At 43.1% G+C, this 18718-nt stretch overlaps 1 protein-coding gene across 17 annotated transcripts in view; it reads left to right on the top strand.

Moving 5' to 3' along the window:
• SMARCD3 (SWI/SNF related BAF chromatin remodeling complex subunit D3) overlaps positions 1-18718 on the top strand; it is a 93846-nt gene that overhangs the window by 24021 nt on the left and 51107 nt on the right. For 2 of the 17 annotated variants that reach the window (XM_013108484.5, XM_072033956.1), the window contains exons 1-2: positions 7273-7655; positions 8119-8273. The exons of 3 other annotated variants lie outside the window; for them this stretch is intronic. In XM_013108484.5, coding sequence (XP_012963938.3) covers positions 7637-7655; positions 8119-8273 — 174 coding nt within the window. In that variant the 5' untranslated portion in view covers positions 7273-7636. Of the gene's footprint in view, positions 1-7272; positions 7656-8118; positions 8274-8967; positions 8993-9090; positions 9934-12291; positions 15550-18718 lie in introns of those variants that run through there. 12 more of the 17 variants (XM_072033952.1, XM_072033953.1, XM_072033954.1 and 9 more) reach the window with 12 other exon arrangements.

Here is an 18718-nt window from a genome sequence, read left to right on the forward strand (position 1 = left end):
AGCTGTTCTCTGTCAACTTGCTGTGTCTATAGTATGGTGAGAGACGAGGAGGGGAAGCACTGTATTGTGCTGGAGATGGATGTTTTCCAGTTTTGCAACACTCAGTTGCTGAAAAAGAGCCTGTTTGAAAACTTAATTGTCCAGCTGAAGCCTGAGCACTGTAATTATGTCCCTGTGCCATCAGATGCTGTGCCTAGCGTTTCCATATTCTTGTGATTTCATGTATGTATTTATGTACTAGGAGAATGGAAAGCTGAAAAGGTTAGAAAACTGTCTTACCTTCTACTGTAGACATACAATTCTTTCACCTCAGGATTTATCTTCCACTGCCTGCTTGTGTTTTTCCAGCCTAAATCTTCCAACATTTTAGGCCCACTTGTGTTTTTTTTTAATCCTCTGTCCTTACTGGCTGTGAAACTTCCCCAAAATCTTTTGAGAATTTAATCATGTCTTTTATTCCCTTGTTTAGATCTCTGAAGATGGTAAAAACAAACAAAATAACAAAAGACACAAAATACCCTCTTGTGTATAACAACCATTGTCAGAGTCTTTAGTAGCTAATTTTTCTTCCACTTGTTTTTATCATGTTTACAACATTTTGTTTATAACCTCTCAGCCAATTTTTATTTTGTTTAGAAGCAACATACAAATTATGTTCATGTTAAGAATTTCAGACATATGTTTTACTACATTACATTTAAGTTACATTTGCCATTTTACCACTGGCTGCCATTTTCCAAAGTCATTGATGTTTGCTGTAATTATGTACCATTTGAGATTAACATTGACTTTTCTTGGGGGTAATCTGTTTGTAATTGTTGTAATTATTCTGCCAAATAAAATCATTTAAAAAGACACTTGGGCCTTGTCTGGCAATGCTTTTTTTTTTTTTTTTTATATAATCAACAATATTACTTACCACTTTCAGTTCCATTGTGCTCTAAGTCTGTTGTGGTTTTATTCACTTAATAATTGTTCTACTAGTTTAGTTGAAATGAGAGGTGAATTTATTAGCTGGTCTACGCCAAGACAGCTCTGTTTTCCTTCTTTGGTTATGTGCTTTCTCCACTCTCCTAGTGCTTTTTCTGAGACTGTTTCTCACGTCTTATATAGCTTTGTTTATTAATACATTCTTCAGTCAGTATTTACTTATTATCGATTTGCTCAAACTATAGATACTTTTCAAATGATTTTCACTGAGACCAAAATGTAATTGTATCATTATTAATATTAATCAAAATGGGCTTTCAAAAAATCTTTTTTCCTGATAAAGAAATAGGAAATCCTGTTGGTTTTCCTATATTACAGAAGGGCAAGTGTACTCTAGACAATTGCATTAGTCTGATCCTAAGTTCATACGAGGCTCAAGGATAAATTTTGAAAGGGAAAATAACTGAGAATGAGGAAGATATAATGCTAGATAGGATTAAAAAAAAAAAAAAAAAAAGCGAATGTTTACTAACCTAATAGTTTTCTCAGCTAATTTTCTAAGCAAAGGAAACAGTATATGTCTTATTTATCTAGACTTCAGCGAAGCCTTTGATGCAGTGCTATCTGAAAATTTTGTTTGGATTCAGAAAACAGATAATAACGGAAGAATTGCAAGGCAGGTGAGGAAAGATGACACAGAAGACAGATTGTAGTTTCTTCAGGATTTACCTCGGGATTGATGCTGTTTGATACTTTTGCTGATGCCTATGGCACAAAAAAATAGGAAGTGTAATGATGAAATTTGTTGATGATGCAAATTAGGCAGGTATCATTGAATCAGAAGAGAGTAAGTTATATTGAACTGGATGTTCAATATGATGAAATCATATTTCTGAATGAAATCAGACGAACTCTGAAGCACAGAATCATAAAATGGTTTGAGTTTGAAGGGACCTTAACGATTATCTAGTTCCAAGCTCTGATGACAATACAGTGCACAGTCATGGACTTGTAACAGGAATCAGCACTGTAAGCTGGAGGCTTACCTAATGACAGTGAATTAAGAAGGAGAAAAAAACTAGTGTATGAGCCCACTTGCAGGAGAATTTGGGGTTATTACCATCAAGAATATAGTGGAAAGTAGCTGGGAAGCTAGGAAAAATTGACTGAGTGTTCTGCTGATGAGAGAAGTATTAATACCATACCAGTACCTGGCCTTTGAGATTACAATCCTGTTTATCCATGTTCTTGACAGGTTAACTGGGGCTGACAGAGAAAAACCCAATGGAATGATGAGAAATTGGCATTTTTATTTGAAGAGACCAAATACAAGTTTCACTTGTTTAACCTAGCAAAAGGATGGCAGAGTGTGGTTATGACTGCTGTCTGTAAATGCTTCAAGACATAAACAATAAACATAAAGAAGAACCGCTAGGGACAAAGTTGGTAGAACAAATGAGAATAGCTAGATGTACTTAAAGGTAATTCAAAGAAATTTTTTAGCAGATGTCCTATAGGAATACCAAGCCTTAAAGTTCAATGCAATAACTTTATGTCTGAAAAGATTATATACTACATAGCTGCTTTTGATTATACAGCGCCAGACTTTGACCCAGTGGTTCCCCCATCTGTGTTCTGTCCATTAGTGATGGCAGGTGAGTTCTTCACGATGCTGCTACCAAACATACTCCAAACTGATCATTCTGATCAACAATCATGAAGTTGATCAACTACCAACTATCAACCACCGCTTTTTGGTCTAGGGGGCAATAGATGTATGTGTGTAGGGGGCCTGTTGGCTGGTCTTTTTCTCTGGTTCCCAAGGATTCCCCACCAAGGATTCCTTTGTTTTGTCCACCTTTGAAAAACAGAAATCCATACCCCCAACAGTCTCCTCTCTATTCTCCTTCCAGAACCAAAGTCTTCCTACTAAAGTATAATGCTTTGCAGCCCTGCTTTGGCCCTTGGCTTGGAAATGGAAGGATTAGCGTGGACTGCCTGTACCACTTAGCTTCTCTGCTAAGAGGACATGAAAAACCATGCACAGGTATCACTGGACATGCTGTGGAAAATATGTTTTGGGAGGATGGAAAAGTGAAGGCAGAGGCACAGCGGGGCCTAGTAGCTTACTGTGAGGTCACAGGACTGTGTAGGGTTGAGTAAAATGCAAGTACAGTTGATATTTGCATCCTATAGTATTACATATCTTTTCCTCCATCTTTTGGTATCCCTGCTGTTGCCTGTGATTGCTTTTAAAATAGTCAGGACATAAGTTTTTAATTATGTCTATCTCTGCAGAATATTATTTGGAACCTCTGGAGACAACACTTTTCTTTGCCTTTATTTATTCTTTATTGCCTTTATTTCAAATCTTCTTTCTTTATGCATGCTACAAATTGCTTCATTCCAGATAGATTTGAAAAAACAGTTAGTGGAAAGATCTAATTTAAAAGGGTATGTCCATGAGACAGTTATGTAAAATAGTAGTTGAAGATCCATGAGTCAAGAAGAATGTAAAAGGCTAGAGTATAAAAGCTGTATGATACTTGGTAAGTTTCAAAGGGGAACTGGCAGCAATTTGCATATGCAAATTCCTTATTCCTGTATTGTTGTAGCAATCAGATATGTATTCTTTTTCCAAAATAGAAAAAAATTAAGAGACCCTTTTTGATCAGCTTAAGCTTGTTTGCAGCAGATCTGCAAAGTCTGCCAAGAAAAAACATTCTGGCTAGAGAAAAGCCGTATCTTTGTCATGTGAAATTCCATCCAGTTCATGGAGGCCAACGGAGCAAAAGGGACCTTTGGGAGTTAGTTATTTGTCCTGACCCAAGTTAGAATCAACACCAACTACATCGCTCTGAGCAGATGCTTGTCTAACCTGTTCCTAAAGACCTTAAGTGATGGAGATTCCCATCCTTTAAGTGTTCAAGGCCAGGCTGGATGGAGCTTTGAGCAACTGGGTCTAGTGGAAGGTGTCCCTACCCATGGGACCATGGCCAGGGGGGCGGAACTAGATGATCTTTAAGGTCACTTCCAACCCAAACTATTCTGTGATTCTATGAAACATCTGTACCTTTCCTGCTGTACTCTTCCTTAATATCTAATCTAAATCTTCCTGGGGAAAATTTCAATCCATTAGTTCTTGTACTATGGATATGGAGAGTAGCTCTTTTTTGATTTGCAGCAGCCTTTTGGCTGTAATTTTCTCTTTCCCTCCTTAGGCTTTACAGTTCTTGTCACACTTACTGTTCTCCCCTGAACCATCTCTCTCCCACACAGATTTTCTTTGACACACGGAGTCCCAAATTCCAAAGAATAGTCTGGCCAAGACAACAATTCAGATAGCAGAAGAAGTAATTCGGAAGGGTTTCTCAACAATATTTGAAAAATTTAATTTTGCAGCTTTAGGGAAATTTTGAGCTGTGGCTGTTTGTGCCCTGCAGAGGAGGAGGAGGGATGGGGAAGAATACAGACAAAATGTGGAAAAGAAGAATATGAACCTAGAACCCATTGTCACTGCTTATGTTGCCACCAAGGGGATGAGAGAAGTGGGGCAGCTCTCACTGTTACTGCTCTTATGGCTTTTTTTTTTTTTTTGGTCTTTTTTACTTTGTGTCAGTGTAGTACTGTTAATTCACATTCAACTTATGATGTTATACCACCAAACATTTTTTCTGAAAAAAAGTCAGTTGTTCTCCTTCCTCTGTTTATGTATTTGTTGATTCCTGTCTTGATGTGGAAGCTTGTGCCATTTCTGATTGAATTTATCCCATTCTTTCAAACCATGTTGCCAGCTTCTCAGGATTTTAATTTTGATCCTCTCTCACAGCATACCTCAAACCCCTCCAAACTGTATGTTGCTAGGAAATTTAATAAGCATGTTCTCTAGTCCATTATCTGTATTGTTAATGAGAATACTAAATAATTTTGAACTCAAGTACATATTGTCACTTCTTTAGAATAAGCAGAGCCTCAATCTAGGGACATTTTCTGTCTGTTTCTCAGTACGTTTTCTACGCCATATTGCATAAATTTCAAAACTGTTGAGAATAGCTTTCTGAGCCTTGTTGACTTAAGTGAAAACTGTATCCCTCTTTGTAGCAAACCATGTAGCAAACCGTGCCCCTTTGTAGCTAACATTATTTTCATGTACGTTAATTATCTGTATGTAGATCAAAAAAATGAAAGCTGCAAACATATCCCAAAACAACTTGTACCTTATCTTTTGTAGCCTGACCATTGTAGTTTAACAATTTTAAAAGCTCGAATACCAGTATAGAAGTAAAAAAAAAAAAAAAAAAAAAAGGCAAAATTGTGGGAGAAAAGGTGGCCTCCTAAAGCTCAAGTAAAGAGGAAGAATGTCAGGCTTTCCTTGAAATGAAATGTGTTAGGAATATAGTACAAAGTGAGGTTGGAGAGTAACGGAGGGATGGAAGGAGGTCCCCACAGTGTGCTCGGCCTCCAGGAACTAGTAAAGGCACTATACAAGCACTGCAGTCAGTCCTACGCCACTGTCCTGTCGACCACAAATGGCTGGGAGCTGCCAAGATAGTCATAGCAGCTGGGGAAGAGAACGATACTGGGGTTGAACCATGCACTTTTTTTAGAGCACAGTTGTTTTCATAGAATCACAGTATGGTTTGGGCTGGAAGCAACCTTAAAGATCATCTAGTTCCAACCCCCCTGGGCATGGTCTCATGGGCCATACCTTCCATTAGACCAGGTTGCTCAAAGCTCCATCCAATGTGGCCTTGAACGCTACCAGGGATGGGACATCCACAGCTTCTCTGGGCAATCTGTTCCAGTCTCACCACCCTCTATTTCTTCCAAATATCTAGTCTAAACCTACCCTCTTTTAGTTTAAAGTCATTGCTCCTTGTCCTATTTGTACACTCCCTGATAAAGAGTCCAATAAAGACTAAAGATAAAAAGATAAAGATCAGGAGATAAAGTTTTCTATGCTTTTATGATAAAATGTGGGGAAAAGAGAAAAAGAAATGATTTAAAATAAAATTCTATGAAAATTTGGGAGAAGCCATTCTTGCGCTGTAAGCTTCATCCTTTTGTGTAGAGGTATTACACACTCATTGTCCTTCACAGCATTGCGCTGTGTGGAAGAACACAGGAAATAATTAATTCTTAGCTGGGTAATGTTGGTCAAGGCAATTCCATCCATATGTATCTTAGTTTCCACTTTAAAAAAACAGTATAAATATATATATGTTTTCTGAAGTACTTTGAGAACTGCAATAGTACTAAGAGCTGAGTCTCACTCCTACATAATTGGTTTTTCCTTCAGGACTTTTACTCATGCGTTCTGTGGCCGCAGTGGATGCCATTCCCTAACTGTCAAATGGCTGACCTTGGAATCTGACATTCAGGAGATCTCTTTCTGTAATTCCTTACAAGAACGTCCAGGTAGAATACACGACGTACGCTGTTGTATTCCACCGAAATTAACGCTTCCTAACAGATCCTCGTGCTTCATAACGCAATGAAGATGCCGGTTACTCATGGGGAGGGGAGCAGCTGTGCCTTATTACCCTAACAGATTAGGCATTCTATATAATACGTTAAACAAGAAGCCCTAAAGCCTGCATTCCTAACGCCAACCGTCTTGGTTCCGCAGCGCTGGCCACGCAGGACCGGGCCGGGGCCGGAGCCGTGCAGCGGGCGTGGGGCCGGGGCTCGCGGCTCTGCCCGCTGCCCGCAGCCCGGCTTCGGCGGCGCCTTCTCGGGGGCGGCTCCGGCCCGGCGCTGCCCGCGGCCCCGGGCTCCGTCCCCAGCGGACCGGCGGAGCCGCCCCCGGCCCGCGCAGCGTCGCCCCCTCCCCCCGCCGCACCTCGCTCCGCACCGCGGCCGCCCCGGGGCGTGCGGGCTCTCGCTGCCGGTCGCAGCCCCCGGGGCGCCGGCTCGGCGCGGCAGGGGTTAAGGCCGCTCCCTCCCGCCTGCCCGGCCGCCTCCGCCCGCGCGTCCCCCGCTAGGCCACGGCTGACCTTCACGGCAGCCGCGCCGGGCATGCGCGCCGCCGCGCTCGGGGCCTGCGGGCGGCCCGGCCGGGGCCCGCTTGGGTCCGGTGTGGCCCCGGGCGGGCGGCACGGCCCGGCCCGGCCCGGCCTGGCTCGGCTCGGCTCGGCGCCCGACCGCGGCGCGCTCGGGACCGCGGCTGGCGCACGCCCTGCCCGTGCCGGGCGCGCCGTTGCCATTCGGTGCCGATGGTGCTGGCGGAGGAGCGCGGGGGGACGCGAGGGGGGACTGCGCGCCGCGCCGCAGCCGGCAGCCGCGCCCCGCCACAGCCGCGGCCGGGGGCGGGGGGGCGGCGGCGGCCTCGTCCTGCGGCGCGGAGCCCCGCGGGGGGCGGGCAGGGCCTCGTGGTGCGCGGGGCCCGAGGCGCGGGGTGAGGCGCGGCCGGGCGGCGCTGCGGCTCGCAGGCGCTCGGGGCTGCTGGCGGGTGTTTGCCTGAAGCCTTCTGGAGCAAACCGCTACTTGAGCGTGCCTCGAGCTGCGCGGGGCCATTTCGTGAAGTAACGTGGTAACGGGCTTCCTCGTCAGCGACGGGAGTAGCAGGCTCTGCACGGGCTCGGGTCGGTAGCCCCACCGCAGGGAAAGCTGCCGCTTCCCCACCAAGGGCGGCAGCCGACGGTTGGTGTGGACTTTAACGAAAAAGCCTGTCGTCTTGCAGGGAGGTTGAGAAAGGGCTCACAAGATGGGAGCCAGTGTTAACTGTGAGTTCTCGTGATCTAAAAAAAAAACTTGAGTACACAGTCCCAGTGCCACCTTGCCAAGCGTGCTGACACGTAACAGTTTGGTTCCAGATCACAAGTACCATCAGTTCCAGTCAACCAGAACCTCAGGAACCATTTAGTTCATGTCCTGAATAAGGTCGTGCTGCTTTGTGAGGCATACTGCTTCTGAAGGACTGAGAGGGGGAGGGGAGATGTAACACCCACTCTCCCGAAATTTCTGTAATTCCTGTGGGTATTGCAACGCAGCAGTGCCTGGGTTGGGGTCACCCTGAGAATCAGTGGAGATTGTTGTCTTCATCCCCGTGTTCAAAAGGCCGTATGATCTTCATGATCTGCTCTTCACTGCTAGCTAATATGGTGCCTTTCCTGAGCTTGTTTTTATTACTGGTGGAAGGCAGCAATTTATTTATTTGTTTCAGATCTGATTCTCCTCTGTTTGCAGTCTTGCCAGAAAATTCACAGCCCCTAGACAAGAATTTCAAGCAGAGGAATAGAATAAACCCCTCTCGTAACCTGGCAACATCTCCTCTATTGCTGTGTCAGGCAGACTGGGAAACATCAGCCCCTTGCAAGCTGCAGACACACATGGAGCTGTCGGTAAGCAGATCGTGCCCCAGGCCACTGCTGCCTGCTCTGCCATGTTGAAGGAGGCAGCGCTGCTGCTTGCGGAATGGCCGCTGTGCTGCCAGCACCCGGTGCCATGCTAGCTCACGTCCAGGGCCGCTGCAGCAGCAAGCGGTCATGGAGGCAGCCCCTTCCTGTGGGTGGCAGGTGGGCTCCACATTCCCAGCAGTGTTCCAGGATGACATGCGTTGCTGTGCAGGGCTTTGTGTGATAAGCAGCGAGCTGCTGATGTCTCATGGCAGCTGTGGTGTTAATAATTTGTCTGCATCTGTCAGTCACCTGGGGGTCTCTAATGGATCCGTCACAGCTGTATCAAAGCATCCCGAGGGCGGCCACCCCGCCAGTGAGGCTGGGAGCGAGGAAGCGAGGCAGGCGCTGTGCTGTCGCCATGCTGCCCCCCCGCCCCCTGCCTCCCGCTCTTCTCACACTCTTTCTTTCCCCTTGCTCTCACACGCTGTCCTTCTCTGTTCCCAGCTCTCTGCCTCCTGCTGTTTCTGCCTTGTCCGAAGGGGATAGTTCTCAGCCTCGCATGCTGGAAACGCTGCCAGCGAATGTTTCTGTGTGCTGCCTGCCAGGTCCCTGGGGAAAAGGCCTGGAAATGCAGCGCGGGAGGAGCAGTGGGAGCAAGGGAAAGCCATTGTTTCTCACTGCTCGCCTGCTGCATTTTCTAATGGGAAAACTCCCTCCGCGAGGTACCGAGTTTATGTCGCTGTGAGGCTGCCCCCTCCCCCTTGCCCCAGAATTTACCATCCCCTCGCGCTGAGGAGGAGAGGCTGCAGAACCACTGCGAAAAAGCTGAGGCGTGTTTTCAATTTGCCTCCTGCTTATCTCTGGTGTTTGGACAGAGAGGTTTAAAAAGCTGGATTTTCTGTCCCTGCAGAGTAAACACACAGAACCCGGCAGCACAAACTATTTCTGGCTTATCAGTGGAGGAATGCAGCAGCTGAGGCTTAGCGCGAGTGGGCCGTCAGCAAGGCCCTGAAGGGGCCCCCTCCCCACTCCGCGCTATTAGAAGTGTGAGAGCCCAGCAGGACTCAGAGGGGAGAGTTGGAGAAAAAGGCAGAAAAGGGAAAGAAAGAGGAAGAGAGAGAGTGAGAGAGGCTGAGCAGACCCTGATGGCTACAGACGAAGTTACAGGAGGGGCTCGCAAAGCTACGAAAAGCAAACTTTTTGAGTTTCTGGTCCATGGGGTGGTGAGTCGGGAAAGTTAGTGAGCTGGCTGGCTCTGAATAGAGGGATGAGTGGAAACTGGAGGCTCTGTGCTGGGCTGGATCGGCTCCTGCAGTGTGCTCTTGGGGCGGTGGTAACTGCCTTGCCAGCAGAGCACCGGGGTCTGTGAAACCCCCAGAATATGCACCGATTCATTGATAATACCGGCTTGTGTCTGGGGGGTTGTGTGCTGTGATTTTTGCTTTGATTCTCCATGACTGGTGAATGGCATGCTATTGAGCCTGACCATGGTGCAGAATCTGCACTGGATCTGACCCAAATGGGCTTGTAGGACACTTTGTTCTGTAATCAAACTTGTGTTTTGAAAAACAATTCTGATGCAAGCCTGATGAAGTCTTGTGGTACTGCGCTCTGGTTCTTGTCTTCAGTCTGGGCTCTAATGTATCCTCTGGCTACTTAACAGGTGACTTTCAGGGGCTTGAAGAGATTAGCTCGCAGATCTGTAACAGTCTATGGGCACTCACCCATGAGAGAATTTCAGGGTGCCATGCTTATTAAATGAATACTTAATGTCTTTAGAAAGATGTCCTGCTTTTGTTTAAAGAATTACGGCTTCGATCTCCATTTAAGGGGAAATGCTAATCCTGTTTTTCTGCCATTGGAAATGATGTTCTTTAAATGTCTCTCTAATGGTTGAAAGCAATCGCCATCTACAGCATTTGGATTTCTTGTATTGATATACATATAACAAAAATAAGACCCAATGGGTGCAGATATTGTTTGGACAGAGATAGTCTGTTTTCTCTTGAGGATTCTAGCACCTTCTGTGAGACCTTTTTGAAGACATCAGCTGGACAGTCTTGTGCAAAGGTCATAGAAATCTGGGGGAGCTCACTGCAGGCCTCTAAGTTATCTCCATAATTCAGGCATACCCCAGATGTGTTGAATCCAGCTTGTGTCCTTCAGATCCTGAGTACGGTGAGGCTTGCGAGGCTGAGGACTTCTCAGTGGCATTCTGGTTTTGTGAGAACAGCGAACAGGTGATGTGGTACCAGTGTACAGGAGCAGTCTAGTCTGCATTGCTAGATGGGCAGGAATGGTTGAATAGCAGGTGTGCAGGTCTGTAATAGTGGTTTCATTGTGGACATGTGAGTTTATTAAGATGACCGTAGTTGGGCAGAACCATAGGCAAGGTGGAAGGGGTGTGTGTATTCTTCCTTTTCCAGGGCTTCTGCTGGTATTTGCGCACCAGTGGTCTTCCTTCAGTAACAGGAAGAGTTGCTGAGTTAATTGGGTGAATTTGCTTCTTTCCCATGTAGGTGTGAAAGAAGCATGTTAGCCTCTTAAGCATGGGAATTTTTAATTTGCACCAGAATAAATATAGTAGAACTTATTTCCATTATTTATCTGGATGCTAGAAGAGTCAGACTTGTCAGCACTGGGTGTTTAGATACTAGTGGCACCTTACTTGTATATGTGTATTACCCTGCATACCTGCTTTTGTTTATCATCTTTTCATGACCTTAGTGAGGCTAGGGATTCCTGTCTTTTGTTCTCTTGCTGGAACACCTCTTCTAGGACCCTCTTCTCCTGTAGTTCTGCTTTTGCTTCTGTGTTTGTTCTTCACCTCTAGTTTCTTCCCGATCTCAGAATCAGTTTGATCAAAACAGATTGAGGTAGTCAGTCTTCCATCACTTACAAAAGATAAAAAAAAAAAAAAAAAAAGTTATAACTTCATTTTATCTCTTCAAGTCCAGTATCCTACCAAAGGGAATGAGCCATCACAGCCATTACCCTGAGTTCACACATTGCAGAGTCTGGTTACCACGTACAGTATGTCTGCATCTGAATGAATTAATTGAAAATTCAAAATGAATAGCGAACTTTTACAGAATTCCTTAGAATCAGATTATGCCCCCATTTCAGGGAAAAACTCCCTCTCAAATTATTTATTTTATATTTTATCTTCAATAAAATTATTTATTTGGTTATTAAAGGCATTATTATTATTTTGCAAAAATGGGGGTATGTAAATAGGGGTAGAAAGTTGTGAGAAAAATTCTGTTATGTGAACACTTAAATGGAAAGGAGAATTTTGTGCTATTTAACTAAGGACAGTTAGATTTTGGATTCATTTGATCTTTCTGGAAACATATGTTCTTTTGCTGAGGTCACTTTGCCCTTTGCTCTTGTGCATTTCATCTTGCCTTTGTTCTTTTCCGTATTGCTAGCTTAGAAGATGTCTTCTTCCCTGTTTGTGTCATTCAGATAGGATGCCTCTGTAATGTAAGATCTCTTCATGGTTAAAAATCTTAAGTGCGATACTCTATCCTGCCCAAATTCTTGATAGTTTGTTACATCTCTGCTTAGCAGTTCTTCTAGAAAGGGTAGATTTCTTTCAGTTATTTATTTTAACAATTTTCTAACTCCTGGTCTGTGGCATCAGGGTCCTGCACATTGTTTCTGTGGGAAGAGAGAAAGGAATTTTTTTCAAAGGTTTCATACCTCACTTTGTAATTTTTTCCCCTCTCTGCTCTATTTCTAGCACTTTTATGGATATATACAGCTTTAATGACTACATTTATGCTGATTTATCTTATTCTTGATGTGTTTTCTACTGTCCAGTAGTACGTTTCAGGCTTTCTTTGACATTTCCCTCTGGGTGTCCAGCTTTTACTTTAAATTCTGTTGACCAAAACCAAGATATTAATCTCTGCAAGCCATTCCTCTTCTCAGTTTCTTCTATCCTCCAGATCCTATCATAGGCCTCCCTGTTGGCTGGATCCCTTCACTGGATGTTTTCCTTGTCTCCTTTTTTTTTCTTTTTTTTTTTTTTCCTTTCTTTCTCAAATAAGTATCTTCACATATAGCCTTGAGAAGATCCATAGTGCAGATCTTGTCAAAGCTCTTGTCCAGATGTCTGTCCTTCTGTGACTCAATTGCAGCAATCTTCTCTTTGGTACCGTGTACTGTTGACCTTGCCGGTGTCATCTTCCCACAAGAAGCTGCTGAGAAGTTCATTTTCTTGTCCGGTTGTTCTGACCTTTTTAATTTGCTTTCTTTTTTCTATTACCACTTTATCTTCCTTCCAAAACCAATCTTCTTTCCTTTCATACACAAGATATACCTATAAAGGTCTATGTCCCTTTTTTAAACTATCAAGTCGTATCTGTATGTACAATATACTTGTTGTCAATTCAAATCACTTTCTTCCCTTAGTTATTCTTATTCTTTGCCCCCTGTGCTGTGCTTTGGAAGCTCTTAAAATAAGTCCTTACACGTATTTAGTTTCTGCTAATATGTGCTTTTACATAGGTTCTGCTAATCTTTACAGTTTAATACCAGTTATGCATTAAAAAATAGATTAAAGGACGGGTCTGGTTTTCCAAAGATGTGTATGGGGTGTTTAATAGATTCACCAGTGTTATGGAAAAGGGGATGAGCAGTGAATTTCATAAACAAATGTTGCATCTTCTCATACATAAATGAACTATAACCATGCAGGAGGAAGTCTCGGATGTTATTGTGGGCTGCCTAGTACGTAGCAGCAGCCACTGGTACTAAAAAAGCAAGTAAAATGTTTGCTTCATGAAGAAATGGGGCAGAGAATAATACAGAAGGTATTGCCAATCTGTTGGCGCATACTTACAAGATTTACTTTTTTTCATTTTGGTCGTGTGGAGCCATGCTCATTTGTGTGACAAATAAGCAAAAGGAGGGGTAACTCAGAGAGCAGTGATAGTGGGAGGCCTGTGAAGACTTCATCAGTAAGAGAATGGTAAATTTGGGGTGGTTAGGCCTTGTAGGAAATGATTTTTTTTTTTTTTTTTAGTCATAATATCTAAGGATAGAGATTGATTACGAAAGTTGTGAAATCTCTGTCACTGGAGGCTCTTAGGAACTGGTTAAAGGAGTAAACATCTGTCTAAGATGATGGAGATACTGGTGACACTTTATTCAGACTAGGAAGGACTGGATGACCTCAAGGACTCATATTTCAGTATGTTATGGTATTTGTTTTATTATAACAGGAAGAACTAGAGATACTTTTCCCAAATTGAAGAGTGGTCTATTTTCTTTCAGCTGGTCATCAGTCTGCAGAGATCACTACCAGAAGTAGTAAGGTGAAGAGATTACTAGGTTTGAAAAAATTGAACTTCATTAATGAGAAATATCTTACTAATTTTTATATTATCGTGGATATAAATACTATCTTGTCAGAGCATGAACACTAGAAAGGGTAGAAGAAAGCCTCATGAACCGTCGTCATTGGGCAGTTTGTTCCACTTTCCTAATACAGAGTGGTCTGTACATCTGTCCATGCTAGGACATTTTCAGAGAACAGTTTCTGGAACGAAGTCACTGGTTTACTGCATACGTATTTTCTGTTTTGTTCAGCAAGGAGATGCTTGGGGTGTGTGCAGGGCAGCCTGAGGAATTCAAGTGATGTTACCACAGTGAAAAATCGTGATTGGGAGGTGGTACTTAAAGAAGTCTGGTGGAGTAAAAACATTGTACAGCATTCAGTCCTTTCAGATCAAACCATTCTCTGATTCTATGATGACTTGATTAGTCTTTTCTTGGTTCTAGCCATGATGTTGCAGAGCTCGGTTCTCTCTCCCTTCCCAAGACCCTCCCAAACTTGTTTACAGAGTGAAGGGGCATATTCTCCTAGTTGTTCTTCCCACAAAATCCACTCCATATCACATTAGATCACTATAGTGGGTGTGATCAGATCTACTAAAACCAGCAAGCTGATGGAACTTAAAGCTAGTATATTGGCTTTGTCTGTTTCAGTTCCAAAGGCTGGTTTTGTTTTATTTTTTTGTTATAGTTGTTTTTGTTTTAACTGTGTACATTCGAGTGCTTTGTTTGGGGTTTGGTATCTACTTGTTCAGAGTTCTGGATGGACGTGCATGAAATAGAAAGGTGGTCACTGACCTTGTGTCTCAAGTTACAATTCACAGCTTTGTAAATGTAGTGTTTACCAAGTTAAAGATTTTTGGATTATTATGAACATTTTTCAAAATGGGTGGAACTTGGAAGTCACAGCTGTGGAACACTTGGACCCTGATTCTAGGATATGAGTGCTTTGGGGAAATGGAGGAAGGTGAATATAGTAGCTGAGCAGTAAGAATGGAAATACTGATATTTCTGCTTACTAAGTCTTTAAAAGACTTAGAGACATTTAAAAAACAGGAAGCCATATGAGGTCATACCTGCAGTTTTTAGAGGAGAGGAGAGAAGATGTCTACAAGTTCGTTTCTTACACTTAAAAGAATCTGTTTCACTGTTGGGGAACCATTTGTGCAGTCAGGATCCTGTTGCCACCAGGCAATATTAGCTTGGCTAAAGTTCTTAATGGTTCCGTATACTTCTTGTGACCTGTTCTTTAAGACAGCATCTGACACATCTCCTGCTTATGTTCATACCTTATAGAAATTAGCAGATATTGTAATGCTATGTTGTAAACCTTGTCTACACAAGGTAGCTCGTATTTTAGTTCCCGAAATATACTGTTTGGATAGTTGGCAATTTTTGTTGTTCTTCTGAAAATGTATCAATTTCTTTATTAACAAGAAGCCCATAGCTGTTCACTGCTTGCCATCAGAATCATCCTCCATGCTACCAAGATGGATAGAGCTTTGCCTTTTAGAACAGGCAGTGTGTAGGTACAGCTCGATGATATATGGCAGTGCAACAACTCCAAGCTCTCTGTTCAGTCCATTTCTAAGCCTCCTGTAGGTATCTTTGCTTTTCCTAATACTTTATTTTCTTTGTACCTATCAGTTCTCCAGGTTATTGTCCTCTACCTGGTATGTTCAGGCAGGAACCCTCTTTCCATCTGCTTCAGCATTTTGGCTGCTGTGATGTCTCTTGAGAAAAACATCTTCAGTGGAAATATATAGAAGAACACCTCTCCACTGCTGTTTCAATTCTTCCATCAGAAATTACACATTTACTTGAAGAATGACGAAGAAAAGGATGGAAAAGGCAATTCTCTAATGTAACAGGATGTTTACGAGGGGAAGAAAGTAGAAAAGCCAAATGTGTGGCTTAAGAAGCTGTGCAGTAGAAGGTAGTGAAAGAGATTTAGCAGCAGTTGTTGGGGAGGTGGTGTTCTTTTTGCACTGTCAGTGTGCTCAGTTTTGGAAAGATGTGTGCTAGGCCAATGATGGACTGTTTACAGATGCAGTGAGGAATGCAGGCAATCAACAGAATTCTTAGGGACCAGCATGCATGTGTTAAATACTGGTTGTGTACCTTTCTGTGTGCTGTACTGTTTGGCCTTGTCTAGCTGCTTTGCGAGCAGACGAACTCAACTCATTGCTTCATCTGCTGAGAGCTGTAAGCGTGGTTCCTTCAGCTGGGGACATACTGTGGTCTTCCTCCTTTGTTATGCCCCACAGTGCTTTTGCCCTCTTTCCAGTGATGTTTGAAGTAGTGCAGAGTAACGCATACGTGTATGGAATCAATAGAGGAAAAAAGGGGGTAGGTCTGTGTGTGTGGATGGAGGTTGAGTAGGAGCATCTGAGATAGATGATCTCCTAGGATAAAGAATGTGTTAGTACTGTTCTGCTCTGCAGCCTTCACCATGGATGATATTTGTTCAGGACAGCTTCCATTCCTCTGATAACATGAGGAAGAGGGGAGAGACAGATCCTAAGCTGTAGCCAGTGGCACTTCACAGATCTCTTTCAAAAGATGTAATTGTACAGTAATACTCTTTAGTGTTGTGGCAATTTCTTTTTTTTTTTTTTTTTTTTGTCATGATTGTGAAAATTTGTGGGTTTTTTTTCTGCCACTGTGTTCTTTCTCACGTGTTTGAGAGCAAAATAAACTGTTAGGTAAGGTAATTGCTTGTGTGTTCTCCTTTTACAAAAGTTTAGCTAGGGAAAGCATTTCTGTATCTGTTGGGAGTCTGGTGGGCTTATGTCAGTGAGATGGCAGCTGCATAGTAAGATTTTATCTGCATATGATACTGGAGATAGGAGTATGAGAAGTTAAGGGGAAGAGTGAGGCACATAAATGAGTGAGATTGCATATGCTGTCCACAGTGTTGCTGCTCTTGCTAGAGCTGTCTCATTTTTCTGTTTCATGCTTTCTCTACCTTTCTCTGTTTTACTGCTTAACAAAGGGAACTGAAGAAAGTTCAAAGATCTCAAATTTAGATCAAGACTAGATCTGGCTTGCTGATCTTGTTCTCTAGGCTTTAAGGGGTTCTTTATGAGAATCAGAGGAGGGGGTTTGCAGTCTGGTCCTTGTGGCCAGACAGCCTCCAGAGGAGATGAACATGAGATGACTGTGTCCAGGATCTTGACTCTTCTGAATGACTGTCAAATGTCCCAGGATGATTGACAGGCAACAGCCGGCCTAATAGTCTGTTCTTTGCTGGAAGAAGGCCACGATTTGTAGATTGACAGACAACAGAAAGATCTTAAATACAGTCTCAAGTGTGAAGCCCATTCCAGGCCATTTGTTTCTGCAGACTCTGCTTGGGTCAGGGAGTGGGAAAGAAGAGAGTTGCTCTGTACCAGCAGCCTTCATAGCTCAGTGTTGATGGGAGACGATGTTTTCAGCTCTGCACAGAGCCTCAGTTTTGCTTCTTTGCTGTCTCTTGCTACTGCTCTGCTCAATGATCATAACCACAATCAGTCTCCTACATGAATACTTCCTGAATTCACCTGCTTGGCTGATGCTGCTGGTCTCTCTCCTACTTCAACATTCCCTCTCTGCCCAAACCAGTGATAGCCATTGCTTCTTTACTGATTGTTTCCCTTCTTTCTTTCTTCCTTTTTCTTCGTGCATCCAAGCACAAAGAATATTTAAGACTTGTGATGATCAGGGAGGGCACTGAATTGGTGCTTTGGGGACTACAGAGAACTTGGGTGGGTAATCTGGAGAGGCAGCTAAGCACTGTTGCTTCGAGCTTTCAGCCAGAATAGGTGCTTTGTTACTGTAAAATGTAACAGTCAGAGCATAATGTAAGAGCTGCTTTTCTGGCTCAGAGGAAAGGTCCCTCCAGGCCTGCAGTGCTATCCCTAACAACAGCCATAACAGATGGCTACAATAGACAGAGAGAAGGGCAGGTGTGTAGAACATCAGTCTTCAAAAATTTTTGATTGTGCACCCTTATCATTAAAAATTCTTGAGCATGCACCTTCCATATGTATGTATTTATTTATAAATTCTATACATGAACTCCCGTACCACTACATACATTATAAAACAAACAGATTTTTTTTAAAAAAAGGATAAAGATGAAAACTCCATTTAAAAAAATGTTAATGGTACAAAAAAATATTTACTTCTTGCACCTTGGTGGATTGTCTTGTGCACCCTCTGGGGTGCACACATTCCACTTTAGAGACCACTAGAACACTTCTTCTATATGCTTTCTTGGTCTTTGACTGTTGATAACTCAGAGAAATTTCTGAGCCAAACCTGTTTCCCATGTCTTCAGCATCCCTTTGAAAAGCAGTTCCATGGGTTCACTACCCACTGTGTGGCAAAACACCGTTTTGTTTGTCTGTGAGCCTGACTCCTCATGTGTTTCTCTGATGGCCGAGGTTTATGTACTAGTAGGGGCAGTGAACAGTCAATCCCCATCTGCCCTCTCCAGGCCACTTGTGATTTTGCAGAGTTCTTGCAAATGCCACCTTAGATTACCTTCGGTCATCTGTTTCCAGGTGGAAGAGTCATAGTATATTTGATTTTACTTATGTGAGTACTATTGCATATCTTAATTTTTCCATGCCATTCTTTGTATCTTTTTCATGTCTAACCTACACTCAGCAGAAAACAGAACTGCACACAGTATTCACCGTGCTGGCAAACCATGAACAATGGTGCAGTGATGTTCTCTGTTCCTTTCCTTGTCATTTCTATTATTTAATGGCCGATGATTTCTATAGAGGTGTCTATGTGAAAATCTTGCTTTTGTTGGGCAACAGTCAGCTTAGAGTACGTTGTTCTGTATGTGTTGATTGGATTGATTTCTTCCATGTAAATCACTTGTAATATGTATTGAAATCCATTTTCATCCTCCTTTTACTTGTGCAGTCAGTCTCCTTAAGTCCTCCTGCAGTTCTTTGAAGCTGGTCTTCATCCTTGCCAGCCTGGTTGCTTCTGAATATGCTGAAAAGCATGGGTCCCAGAAAAACTCCTTTTATTGTCAGAAACATTTACTTTTTCCCCATTTCTATACTTTAACCAATTACTTGCCTGTAACGGATGCCATGGCCTTT

The sequence above is a fragment of the Anas platyrhynchos genome, chromosome 2 (assembly GCF_047663525.1).
Source record: "Anas platyrhynchos isolate ZD024472 breed Pekin duck chromosome 2, IASCAAS_PekinDuck_T2T, whole genome shotgun sequence".
NCBI lineage: Eukaryota > Metazoa > Chordata > Aves > Anseriformes > Anatidae > Anas > Anas platyrhynchos.